We start from the raw sequence: 13,554 nt of genomic DNA, 5'->3' as shown, positions 1-13,554 counted from the left end.
GAGATCTGAGGATCACAGTTTCAAGCCATCTGGGTCTGGAAGTCTATCTCCAGTCCCCAAAAACCCTGAAAGTGGAGCTGTTCAAATGGTTGGAGTACCAGCTGTGAACAAGAAAGCTCAAGCACAGTGCTTGGGCCTTGATATCAAGCTTCAGACCTGGTGCACACAAATTCAACTGCTGTGGCTGTACCTGCACAGTGACAGACCTTACCAGTGAAAGGGCTGGCTACCTCAAGTGGGGAGTGTTTGCTTACCAATGGAGAAACCCTTAATTGAGTATGGAACATCATACCCAAGTCATACTCAAATCCCATACAGGATCTCTGCTGCAGTCTTTTTGTTTCCTTACTCCAATGATAATCCTCAGATGTTAGCCTCCTGGGTAGCTACCAGTGCTTGGCTCTGCCAGTTCAGTTTTTTGTTTGTTTTTTTTTGGCCAGTCCTGGGGCTTAGACTCCGTCTGAGCACTGTCCCTGGCTTGTTTTCATTTGGGAGGTGGGGTAGATGTATGCAGTCACTTTGTTTTACTGGGGGTTAAGCCCAAGGCCACATGTACTTGTGAACTGGTTTAGTTCTTTTATTTTGTGGGTAGAGACATCTTAATTTTCACTTTTTCATAGTAACTGCTCAATAGCTTAAGTTGAACTGAAATTGGTGACAGTAAGTGAAAAGGTTTTGGGCGCTCACCATTCCACAAGACTACCATGGAGGGTTTTGCAGGCTGGTAATGTGATTGAGTGGTAGAGTGCTTAGTATGCATGAAGCTCTGGGTTTGATTCCTCAGTGCCACAAACAAAAGCTGGAAGTGGCACAGTGGCTCAAGTGTTTTTGTGTTAACCTTGAGCAAAAAGCTCAGGGACAGTGCCTAGGATGAGTTCAAGCCCCCAGAACTGGCAAAAAAAACCCCCCAGATTTTGGAAGTGTGTTTTCCAATGTCTAAGTAGTAGCCCCTAGTGGTGTAAGCCTAGTCAGTGACAAAGCACTTAATTCCTTCAGGGGCTGTGAATATGGCCTAGTGGCAAGAGTGCTTTCCCCAGCACCACATATGTAGAAAACGGCCAGAAGTGGCGCTGTGGCTCAAGTGGCAGAGTGCTAGCCTTGAGCAAAAAGAAGCCAGGGACAGTGCTCAGGCCCCAGGACTGGCAGAAAAACGCCAACAAAACCCTCTGACTGGCTCAGTGGTAGAATGCTTCCCTAGTATGCATGAAGTCCTGGGTTCGATTCATCAGTACTACATAAACAGAAAAAGCCAGAAGTGGTGCTGCGGCTTAAGTAGAACTATAACCTGGAGCACAAAGAGGCTCTGGGACAGTCCAGGCCCCGAGTTCAAGTAAAGACATCACCACCAAGCCAGCTACTTACACTAGCGTTTCGTTCCAGCAGCTGAGGTCACGTGGGCCGCCCCAGATTGGCCAGGCTGGAGGTGAGAGGCGGTGACTTCTAGGACGGGCGCTAGCCAATAAAGCGCTATTCCTGCAGCCGGTCCCTCCACCTGCTCCATGCGAAGGGGGCGGGACTGGCCGGGCACGGAGGCGTCACGCGCTCCATGGTAACGACGCCGGGCCGAAGATGGCGGCCGGGTGGGGTGGCGGGACGGGTTACCCGGGTGTAGGCCCAGGCTTGGGCTGGTGGCGCTGGACCGGGTCCTTGTGGGTCCGGGGCGTCTTCCTGCTCTTGGGCGGGTTCCCGGCCAGCGCTGCGTCCGTTCCCGTCGCCCTGAGCAGTGCGCCTCCCTGCCGGCACCACGTTCCGTCCGACTCTGAGGTAGGGCGGGGAAGGGCGGGCGCAGGCCCCGGGAGGGTAAAGTGATTCGGGAGCGTCTGGCCGAGGGACGGGGGGCGGGGAGGTCCGAGAAGCTACTGTGGAGCAGAAAGCGAAATCGGGCCCAAGACCGAACTCTTGCCTGGGCGCGCGGCTCGTTCCCGCTCCCCGCATCCCGCACCCTGCACGTAGCATCCTCGCGCGCGTCCCGGTGCTTAGGCGGCCGCCCCGCGGCGCCGCGCGGTTTTCCGGACTCGCGCGTGCAGCTCCCGAGGCACTTGCTCAAACCAAATTGCTTTCTCACGCGTAGGTCGGGCGTGGGTCCCCGTGCCGAAGGACCGCCCTTGCGGAACCAATGATCTAAAGATCTCGGAAGAAATTGATGGGCGTTGGAGGGTTATTGAAGGGTTCCTTGGAGACAAAATTCAAACGTCAAGTTTTCACCACTGCGCTTGCTTTATCCCATTCCCCCGCCCCCCTCCCCGGTTTTTCTCGAAACTTTTCTCCAACCTGGAGCCAGCCTGTTGGAACCACCCAAGCACAGTGTTCTGTTTTACTGTTACTTCTCGCACTTGGCCAAGTACTGCCCTACATGTAGCAATGACTTAGTTTTCAGGTGGGTCTTGCCTTTCTATTTAAGTTGTAAAAGATCCTTGAGTTTTATCATCCCTTAGCGGAGGGCCTGTGATCAATCTGTATGCTGTAAGGGAAGCGCTTGTCCTAGAAAGATTCACCTAGAAAAATTTCAGGTTAGCTCGGACGTCCAAGCCTACTTATTTTTGTGATAATGTCCAAAAATAATTGTTGGAGGTCCGGAGTTTTTATCATGACATTGCATTTTGACTGAGTTCTTGGGGAAAAAAAAAAAAAAAAAGATTCCAGGAAGCCCAGTGCTTCTCTTCTTAAATTTGAATTGAGAGGAAATAGTTCACACAACTGCAAAATGTGTGTGCTAGAAGGAATTTTCTTTTTGAAAGTTTTATCAAGGACTTATTTTAGTACAAGATAGAGAAGGGAGAAATGGAGAAACGTTTCCTGCTCTCCGCACAGGAAATGGAAGTTAAAGACTCCTAGAAGGAACTTTAGTAGTTGTTTCCTTCTAGTGGCTGTTCTAGTATATAAATAAATAAATACATTTATTTGAACCCAGGGCCTCACCCATAGTAAGTATTCACTGTATCACTGAGATCTGCTACCAGCCCTACAACTTGTATTTGAACGCCTGCGCTGGGGGGAAATTTGAATGACCAGAGGCAGGCCCTTTGCTCTTTGGAGATGATCACTGTTAAAGTGTGTGTGTGTGTGTGTGTGTGTGTGTGTGTGTGTGTTGATTCTAGGACTTAACTCAGGGATTGGGCACTATCCCTGAGCTTTTTTACTCAGAGCTAGTGGTCCACCACTTGAGCCACAGCACACACACTTTTTTTTTAGTGTTTAATTACAGATAAAAAGTCTCACAGACTTTCCTACTTGGGTTAGCTTTGAACCATGAACCTCAGATGTCAGCCTCCTGAGTAGCAAGGATTGCAGGGCATGAGAGACCAAAGCCTGGCTAAAGTTGTTTTTGTGGACCTGAAAGCTCCCTGAAACTTCTACCTACTATTTCTGTTTGTACCTCCTGGCTGAACAAACTATATGGTGACCATACTTTCAGACATTTAAAACAAGCTATAAAGTCCTCAACCCTAATAAACTTCCCTAGGTCCTCACAGAGTATTCTATCATTACATACTCCATTCTTCTTGCTTTAATCAGGACAGTGTAGGGTAAAAGTGTTTATGGTACTCATGTTGGGAAATTATGGTAATGTTTATGTTCTGTAGGGTGATGAAATACAAAACACTTGACATATTTAACATGTTCTCAACTAAAACTTAGATGTTTTGCCTTTTATGTGAATTAAAACAAAAACAGAATAGCATAATGAACCCTCATGTATCTTTTACTTGGCTGGCTTTAGTACTCGAGCATTTAACCCATTGTTCTAGCGTATACTTCAAGCAGGCCACTGGTGGCTTGGATCTGTAATACTAGCTACTCTGGAGGCTGAGCTCTGAAGATTGTGGTTCGGGCAGATAAATGGGCGAGACTTTTCTTTGATTAACTAGCAAAATGTCTTTTGTGGAGGCATGGCTTGAAAGTCTCAGCCCAGAAAACCACATGGATGCCAAGTCATAGCAAAGTTTATTGTCAGCAAGCTGACAAGCTGACCCTCTTAGGCAGGGACAGCACTTGTCCTTGAGCAAGGGGGTTTATATGGCTAGGGGAGTGGGGGGAGAGAATTTCACTAGAGGTGGGGAGTAGTTTGTGAGGTGCCTGAGAGCAGGGGATTTTCCTGTGGCCGGGCTAAGGTATGTGGTTGCAGCTGCCTGTCACCTATAAGCTAAGGCTTGAGTCAGCTAATTTGGGGGAACAGCCTGTGTCACCAGATTTCTGGGATAGTCATGCTTTGCAGCAGGGCCCAAGATAGCCCATAAGAGTGACTCCTAAGGTGGAGGAGGTTAGGCTAACATGGCTCAAATGACAAAACAGCAGCTTTGAGCAGAAAAGCCAAGCAAGGGTGCAAAGCTCTAGGACGGGCATAATAAAAGAAAAAAAATATAAATACACTCCAGTCCCTTCTGCATTTATGCTCTCCCTCCTTGTTTTTTTAATTTTGCTATAATTTATAAATAATGAAATACCACAAGTATGTCTATGTATATCTATGTAAACCTTACTACCTTGTCACAACACAGAACTTTTCTGTCTCCAGAAAAGTCCTAGTCTAGACCTCTCTTCTCCTTGCTTTCAAATTTTTCCGGTTTTGGATTTGTTTTGTTTATTTTGTTATACTGCTTAAGGTTCAGTGAACTTCTCAAGGCCATAAGTTACTCTTTCACCAAATCTAAAGTCTTTTTTTTTTCAGGAATATTTTCTGTCCCATTATTTCTTTATTCTTTCCAGGACTCTAATATATTTATCTACTTCATGCTGTCTCCTCATTCTCTGATGTTTTTGTGGTTTTAGTCTAATTTCTCTTGAGTAACTTATTTATTCATTTTCAAGTTAATTGATGCTTGTCCCATCGTTCCCCCCCACACACATTTATTTTCTAAGCTGGCCTCAAACTCAGATCCTCCTCCTTCAGCCTCATACCTATAATGTTAGTATTATAAGTGTGCACGATGATGCCCAGTTCCAATCTTTTATTGTGCCTGCTCAGGGCATGGGCACTGTCCGTGAGTTTTTTTTGTTCAAGGCTAGTACTCTACCACTTGAGCCACAGTTCCACTTCCTGCTTTTTGGTGGCTGATTGGAGAAAAGAGTCTCATGCCCCAGTTGGCTTCAAACCTTGATCCGCAGATCTCATCCTCCTTTGTAGCTAGGATTTCAGGTATGAGCCACCAGCACTCATGACCAGTCTTTTGTTAATCCTTTCCATTTTTTCATTTTAGTGGTGTTCTTTGGAGCCATAGACTTTCCATTTGAATGGTTCCTCTTTTTTCTGCTGGGGTTCCCTATCTACATCTAGGTGTTTATTTCCTGAACACATGTACCCTACTTTAAAATAATTGTTTAAATCAGATCAGTGTTATATAGTATTAGATCAAAGGTATATCTTACAGCTGCTTTTTTTTTTTTTTTTTTGCCAGTCCTGGATCTTGAACTCAGGGTCTGAGCACTGTCCCTGGCTTCTTTTTGTTCAAGGCTAGCACTCTGCCACTTGAGCCACAGTGCCACCTCTGGCCGTTTTCTATATATGTGGTGCTGGGGAATCGACCCCAGGGCTTCATGTATACAAGGCAAGCACTCTTGCCATTAGGCCATATTCCCAGCCCTTACATCTGTTTTTTTATAAAGCATAAACTTACATTTTCCTTATATAAATCTTCAGAAATAGTATAAGAAGAAAATGTGATTTTTTTAATTGCTAGAATTAGAAGAGAGTGTGTAGCCTACTTTGTTTTGTTTTTTTGTTTTGTTTTGTTTGGCCAGTCCTGGGGCTTGGACTCAGGGCCTGAGCACTGTCCCTGGCTTCTTTTTGCTCAAGGCTAGCACTCTGCCACTTGAGCCACAGCGCCACTTCTGGCCATTTTCTGTATATGTGGTGCTGGGGAATCGAACCCAGGGCCTCATGTATATGAGGCAGGCACTCTTGCCACTAGGCCATATCCCCAGCCCCAACCTACTTTGAATGTAACATTTTTCTGTACTTTAGGAGTTGCTTAATGTGTTACTGCTGAGACATTTCTTATTCTCTTTTTCGGCCAGGCCTTGAAATAAGGGACTTGATGCTTGCTTGGCCTGCTCAGTTGACCTGGCATTCTACCACTTGAGTCACACCTCCAGCATTTTACTGGTCAATTGGAGCTAGAGTCCCAGACTTTGCTGTCTCAGGACAGGCTTTGAAACAACTTCCTCAAGGTCCAAGCCTCCTGAGTGGCTAGGATTATAGGCAGAAGCCATAAGCTCTCAGCAACTTTTGCTCTTTTATTACTTATTCCCTAAAAGAAGTCATGTAAATGAGAGAAAAAAATTTCAAGGTGGAGAGATATTATGTTAAAAATTTTTGTCCTTTTAAAAAAATAATTTAAGATACTTTGAGTCTATTCCTGTCATTTTCTAAGGATTCAAAACCAGTGAAACTTGGACTGGGAATATGTCAAGTGGTAGAGTGCCTACACATGCCTGGTCAACTCCTGTATACCATTGCCTGCCCCCCTCCCCCAAAATTAGCAAAACCAAAACTAAAAAGCAACAACTGTGCTGGGAATATGGCCAAGTGGTAGTGTGATTGCCTCGCATACATGAAGCCCTGGGTTCGATTCCTCAGCACCACATATATAGAAAAAGCCAGTAGTGGCACTGTGGCTCAAGTGGTAGAGTGCTAGCCTTGAGCAAAAAGAAGCCAGAGACAGTGCTCAGGCCCTGAGTGCAAGCCCCAGGACTGGAAAAAAAAAAAGAAAGAAAAGCAACAACTAAGTGACAGAGAAACTCAAAATCTTTTTGGCACCTGTTTCCATGATTTCCTCAGATTCATAGCACCTGTGTGCCTGATAGCATTTACTTGTAAGTACTACTTGAGGTTCAGAAATGCTGAAATAGTGGAATATGAGCGAAGATACTTTTTTTTTTCTGGCCATTGTACTTGAGATTTGGATTATTACTTTAAGTTTGGATTTCAATTGGCTAACAATATTGGTATATTTTATTATATGTAAATTCTGTCTCAATATAGGAAAATAGGGCTGGGGATATGGCCTAGTGGCAAGAGTGCTTGCCTCAATATAGGAAAATATATAGACCTTTAAAAAATTCAAATCTGTTCTTATTTCCAGGTCATAAATAAAGTTCATCTTAAAGCAAATCATGTTGTAAAAAGAGATGCTGATGAGCATTTAAGAATCAAGACTGTGTATGATAAAAGCATTGAGGAGTAAGTATGCTTTTATTTTGTCTTGCTGTGTAGCCCACACTACCCTGGAACTCACCATTCTCCTACCTTAGCCTTGTCACCTTTTAATTGTCAATCTTAATAGTACAGATATTTTCACCTGTTACCTAGTTATTTAATTTCACTAGTGTAACTTTAAGATGACATTAATATGAAAATGAAAAGTTAAAAGCCATGGGATGTGATTAAAGCTTTAGGAGGTTATCACCAACAATACACAGATCAAATATGAATCTATTTGGATGTAGTCTTAAAACAAACTTGTCAATAACTGCTTGCAGGAAAAATAAGAACTACTAATATAAAGTATTAAGAAGAAAGCTTCCAGGGTAAGGTGGCTCACGTCTGTAATCCCAGCTTTTCAGGAGGCAAAGATAGGGAGGATCTCAATTTGAGGCTAGTCTGGGCAAAAACTTATCAAAACTCCCATCTCAGTCAAAAAGCCAAGTGATGGGGTATGTGTCTGTGATCCCAGCTAAGTGGGAGTCCACAGTAGGAAGGTCATGGTCTGTGGCTAGCTCCAGACGAAAAGGTGAGAACCTACTGGAAAAATAACAAGAGCAAAAAGAGCTGGGAATACAGGTCAAGTGGTAGAACATTTGTCTTATAAGCACAAGGTTCAGATCCCCATACCAGTAAAGTAAAAGAGATAAGTTTATAAAATTATTTGCCAGAGAGATTATGGGTGTGTGTGTGTGTGTGTGTTTGCGTGTGTGTGTGTTTGCTGATCCTGGGGCTTGAACTCTGGGCCTGCCAGAGAGATTATGGGTGTGTGTGTGTGTGTGTGTGTGTGTGTGTGTGTGTTTGCTGATCCTGGGGCTTGAACTCTGGGCCTGCCAGAGAGATTATGGGTGTGTGTGTGTGTGTGTGTGTGTGTGTGTGTGTGTGTGTTTGCTGATCCTGGGGCTTGAACTCTGGGCCTGCCAGAGAGATTATGGGTGTGTGTGTGTGTGTGTGTGTGTGTGTGTGTGTGTGTGTGTGTTTGCTGATCCTGGGGCTTGAACTCTGGGCCTGCCAGAGAGATTATGGGTGTGTGTGTGTGTGTGTGTGTGTGTGTGTGTGTGTGTGTTTGCTGATCCTGGGGCTTGAACTCTGGGCCTGCCAGAGAGATTATGGGTGTGTGTGTGTTTGCTGATCCTGGGGCTTGAACTCTGGGCCTGAGCTGTTCTTCAGCCTCTCTGTGTTCAAGCTAGTGCTGCAACACTTGAGCCACAGCTTTTTCTGAGTAGTTTGAGAAACGAGTCTCACAGACTTCCCTGCCCAGGTTGGGCAATTCTTATGTGTCATGTCATTATTTTCAGGTTGCTCCCGGAGAAAAGAAATCTTGTAAAGGTATGTAATAAGTACTTATGAATTGGATACTTAAAGTGAGTAGATTTTATTACATGTTAATTATTGATAAACAAAAACATGCACATGACTGGTTTGTGAATGACTGGACAAAACATTTTGGCAGTGAATGTATTTATCATGTTATCAAGGGTATTGCTGTGATACACTTACCAGAACTTTGTCAGTATTTGAAGTTAAATTAGTTGTCCTATGTTATAATTTGATATTAAATCAATATTCCCATACATTTACTTTTCATAAGGTTTTGGAGAGTATGCATGTTTTAAGATAGAGCTAAAGGACAATTAAATACTGAGAACACCATTCTCTTGGTGAGACTCTTCATTTGCCTGAAGATTGACTGGAGTTGTTGGTGTTGGTGCTGACCTTATCAGTTTGGTTTTTTTGTTGTTTTTTTTTTTGCCAGTCCTGGGGGTTAAACTCAGGGCCTGCCTTTTACTCAAGGCTAGCACTCTACCACTCCAGTCACAGCACCACTTCTGTTTTTTTCTGTTTATGTGGTGCTGGGGAATTGAACCCAGGGCTTCATGCATACTAGATAAGCACTCTAAGCCACATTACTAGGCCCTTATCAGAGTTTTAAGTACATATCTCACATAGACACACACAGGGGCTCGTGTGTGCATGCATATACACACGTTTGCGTGCACATACACACACACACAAGCATGCACATACACACATTATAAGCCAACTCAATATGGACCACAAAAATCGGTGAGCTTAAACCTAAGATTCTCTTTACATGCACCTCCTTAACTAGCATGAAACAGTTACTGGGTCTCCAGTAACACACACACACACACACACACACACACACACACAACATTTAAATTATAGAACCTAAATCAGTCTTGAATTTTAAATAATCAGAGATTTATTTTTATTTTATTTTACTTTATTGTTGTGGGGCGCTGTCCTTGAGCTTTTTCACTCAAGGCTAGCACCCTACCACTTTGAGTCCCAGCTCTGCTTCCAGTTTTCTGGTGGTTAATTGGAGATGAGAGTCTCACAGACTTTCCTACCCTGGCTGCCTTCAAACTGCAATCCTCAGCTCTCACCCTCCTGAGTAGCAAGGATTACAGGCATGAGCCCACAGCACCTGGCAACATTTATGTTTTGAAATGTTTTACTTAAGTGGGAGTAGGGAAAAAATCCTAGTGCTCTGTTCCCAGATGAAATTAGATAATAAGAGAATTTCTTTCCTCCTAGACTCCTCTGTTCCTATCCATTGTCACAGTGTCTTTCACTAGTGTCTTTATTCCAGAATTGTAGAGCTTTTCTTTCTAAGTCTCATGTCATTCATATCCTATACTACTTGTGTAAATATAATCTATGCTTCCACTATGATCCTGACTGGATTTTTTTCCCCAACTTATTTAGAACAAACTTTTCCCACAAGCTATTTCTTATTTAGAGAAGACATTTCAAGTTCGTAGACCTGCTGGCACTATCTTACTTAGCAGGTATGTTACATTGAACACTGATCATTTTCCTTATTTATAGACTTAAAGTTTATTAGGGAAATAATATAACTTCAGTAGACTTAAAGCCAGTAGTTTCCAGTGAGGAATGACCTTCTTGCTTACATATTCAGTATATCTCCCCTTCCCTGCCTCATTCACCATTATGGCAATGTATGAAGTTTATATTGGGATATTTTATTATACTAGTTCTTGCAGACCAAATTGCAAGGTATTTCAAAAGAATGAAAATGAACCTGTTGAAAATCCCTGTCTCCAATTTTCTATGATGAGTTGGTTTAAAGGATATTTCTAAGCATATCCTCTCCCCATCCCCCTTTCCTCTCCACATGGGAACAATATTGACTACGAAATATTGGGATGTTTGAAGATTCCTCATTGAACTGAAGTCCTTTCTTGGACTATTTTGCTAGCTAAATAGTACCCATTATTAATGAAGTAATATAGTTGCTAACAGTTTATTACTATGATTTAATGACTGTGAACTTTTCTTTGTTTTTATTTCTTGTAATTTAAACTTTGTCATACTAATGAATCAAAGACAATGTGCAACAAATCAGTATCTTCGGAAAGAAAATGACCCTCATAGATACTGTACTGGAGAATGCGCAGTGCACACAAAATGCGGCCCAGTTATCGTGCCCGAGGAGCACCTCCAGGTATCTCACCCTGCTGTTAGTACTGCTTTCTGCCCGAAAGCACCTTCCATTCTACTAAGAGGTATTAACAGCAGTGCTAATAAAATCAGTAACAGTTTAATTTCTCTCTCTCTCTTTCTCTCTTTCTCTCTCTTCCTGATATTTGAACTTAGAATATGGTGCTAGTCAATAATTCTACCACTTGAGTCACATCTCCAGCCCATGCATTTTTCTAATGTTTTCATATTGAGCATCTGTGGGGCTGGGGATATGGCCTAATGGCAAGAGTGCCTGCCTCGTATACATGAGGCCCTGGGTTCGATTCCCCAGCACCACATATACAGAAAACGGCCAGAAGTAGCGCTGTGGCTCAAGTGGCAGAGTGCTAGCCTTGAGCAAAAGGAAGCCAGGGACAGTGCTCAGGCCCTGAGTTCAAGCCCCAGGACTGGCAAAAAAAACAAAACAAAACATATTGAGTGTCTGTTACCCGTACCAGAAAAACTAAATATATTACATTTAATTTCTAGCATGTAATATACACATACCATATATATTATATGTGTAATGTGATATATATGTTACAAGTGGCAGAGCATTAGTTAATCTTGAACAAAAATGTTTAGGAACAGCACCTAGGCCCTGAATTCAAGCCTCAGGAATGGCATACAAAAAAAAAGGAAGAAAGAAGAATTGAGTAGAAAGAGAGAAAAATATGAATTTTAGTGGTTTGGGGTTGTTTTTTTTTACTGGTCCTGGGCCTCAAATCAGGCTTGGGCACTATCCCTGAGCTCCTTTTTGCTCAAGGCTAGAGCTCTACCACTTGAACCATAGCGCCACTTTGGCTCTTTCTATGATTAAGTGGAGTTAAGAGTCTCATGGACTTTCCTGCCCAGACTGGCTTTGAACCGTGATCCTGAGATCTTGGCCTCCTGAGTAGCTAGGATTGCAGGTGTGAGTTGCTGGTGCCCAGTTTAGTAGAATTTTGTTTTGTTTGTGCCATATAGGGGTTTGAACTTGGAGCCTTGAGCTCTTACTTAGCCTTCTTTCTCATGGCTGGTGATCTACCACTTGAGCCACACCTCCACTTCAGGCTTTTTGCTAGTTTGCTATGAAATCTCTTGGATTTTTCTGCTAGGGCTGGCTTCAAGCTAAGATCCTCCAGGTTTCAGCCTCTTACTAAGTAGTTAGGATTACAGCATAAGCTACTGGATCCTAGATTGTTGGGTTTTTAAATTTTTTTTTTTTTTTTTTTTTGGCCAGTCCTGGGCCTTGGACTCAGGGCCTGAGCCCTGTCCCTGGCTTCTTCCCGCTCAAGGCTAGCACTCTGCCACTTGAGCCACAGCGCCACTTCTGGCCATTTTCTGTATATGTGGTGCTGGGGAATCGAACCTAGGGCCTCGTGTATCCGAGGCAGGCACTCTTGCCACTAGGCTATATCCCCAGCCCTTTAAATTTTTTTTTTCTGAGACAAAAAGTCTCATCACATTGTCCAGGCTGGTCTTGAACTCAAGTTATCCTCTTGTTTCATCCATCATCCTTCCGAGCACTAGGACTACAAGCTTCCATTCCCAGACCTAGGGATAGAAATAAAGGTTAAATAATAATAAATTTATCACCTAGATTCACTGTGCTATTGTTACTTCAGCTGACATGTTTTTGGTCTGGTTCTTCTGGTTCTCTCCTGCCTGCTCTCTCATTCCCCCTACCGTGGACACAGCAATGCAGGGTCTGCCGAGGAGGGAAATGGCCCTGTGGGGCAGTAGGTGTGCGGGACCAAGAGGGTGTCCGGGATGCAGACTTCGTTCTCTATGTTGGTGCTCTGGCCACTGAGAGATGCAGCCATGAAAACATCATCTCTTATGCAGCCTATTGTCAACAAGAAGCAAAAATGGACAGGTAAACTTCCCTCTAAGACGTAATTTCTGGGGCTGGGAATATGGCCTAGTTATAATTTCTAAAATATAAAATATGTCATTGCCAGGTATAAAACCCTTTGGGGACTTCCTTCAGAATATAACAGCCAGGACTGTCTTTTGTCCACCATCACAGTGTTCACTGTAGTGGCTTCTGATAGCAGCAAGTACCTATGGCTTTTATCTAATATAAGTTATTTTCTCTCCCTCTTTATTTGGCTAACACCTGTGGATATTCTAGTCCCACCTAAAATTTCACTTCTTCAAAGAGATCTTGCCCACCTGACTAAAATGATATTTCTTCCTTTTGTTCTTCTTATGTGTAAGATAATAAGGAAAGAACTCAGGTCCCAGCGATGGTTAGGCAGGTGCTCTACCACATAAGCCATGCCTCTGCTTGTTTGTTTTTTTTATGTGCCAGTCCTGGGGCTTAAACTCTGGGTCTTGGGTACTGTCCCAGAGCTTTCTTTTAAAATTTATTTTATTCATTTTTTGTTTATATGGCACCAAGGATTTAAACCAGGGCCTCATGCATGCTAGTCAAGCACTGTACCACCAAGCCACATTCCAGCCCTGTCCCGGAGCTTTTGTGCTCAAGGCTAGCACTCTACTACTTGAGCCACAGCTCTACTTCCAGCTTTTTGTAGCTAATTGGAGATAAAAGAGCCTTACAGACTTTTCAGCCCCTACTGGTTTCGAAACACCATCCTCCAATCTTAGCTAATATTACAGGCATGAACTCTGTTGTACTTGGTTTGTATAATGTTTATTTTTGAAGTAGTCTCAGTTTATAAGCCTAGTCCATCCCGAGCATTGATCCTCCTACTTGTGCTTCCCCGTGTTGCTGTGGATGACAGGAATTTCCCACCACACCCAGCCACTGGCTGAGATAGTCTTACCAACTCTTTTTGCCTGGGCTGCCCTTAATTTTGATTCCTCATCTCTGCCTTCAAATAGCTGATTCCAGA

General features: G+C 43.4%; 1 protein-coding gene across 4 annotated transcripts in view; it reads left to right on the top strand.

The window, feature by feature from the left end:
• Positions 1-1,531: 1,531 nt before the first annotated feature.
• The window catches only part of Lmln (leishmanolysin like peptidase), an 82,086-nt gene continuing 70,063 nt past the window's right edge, over positions 1,532-13,554 (top strand). For 2 of the 4 annotated variants that reach the window (XR_007211021.1, XM_048346848.1), the window contains exons 1-7: positions 1,532-1,764; positions 7,083-7,180; positions 8,500-8,530; positions 9,935-10,017; positions 10,577-10,694; positions 12,391-12,569; positions 12,655-12,753. Coding sequence is in view for 3 of the 4 variants with exons in the window: in XM_048346848.1 (XP_048202805.1) it covers positions 1,570-1,764; positions 7,083-7,180; positions 8,500-8,530; positions 9,935-10,017; positions 10,577-10,694; positions 12,391-12,569; positions 12,655-12,753 (803 nt within the window). In the remaining variant the exon portion in view is untranslated. The remainder of the gene's footprint in view (positions 1,765-7,082; positions 7,181-8,499; positions 8,531-9,934; positions 10,018-10,576; positions 10,695-12,390; positions 12,570-12,654; positions 12,754-13,554) is intronic. The other 2 variants (XM_048346850.1, XM_048346851.1) reach the window with 2 other exon arrangements.

This window comes from Perognathus longimembris, chromosome 5 (genome assembly GCF_023159225.1).
Source record: "Perognathus longimembris pacificus isolate PPM17 chromosome 5, ASM2315922v1, whole genome shotgun sequence".
NCBI classification, from domain to species: domain Eukaryota; kingdom Metazoa; phylum Chordata; class Mammalia; order Rodentia; family Heteromyidae; genus Perognathus; species Perognathus longimembris.
The sequence above is the reverse complement of the archived record's forward strand: the minus strand, read 5'-3'. Positions and strand labels throughout refer to the sequence as shown.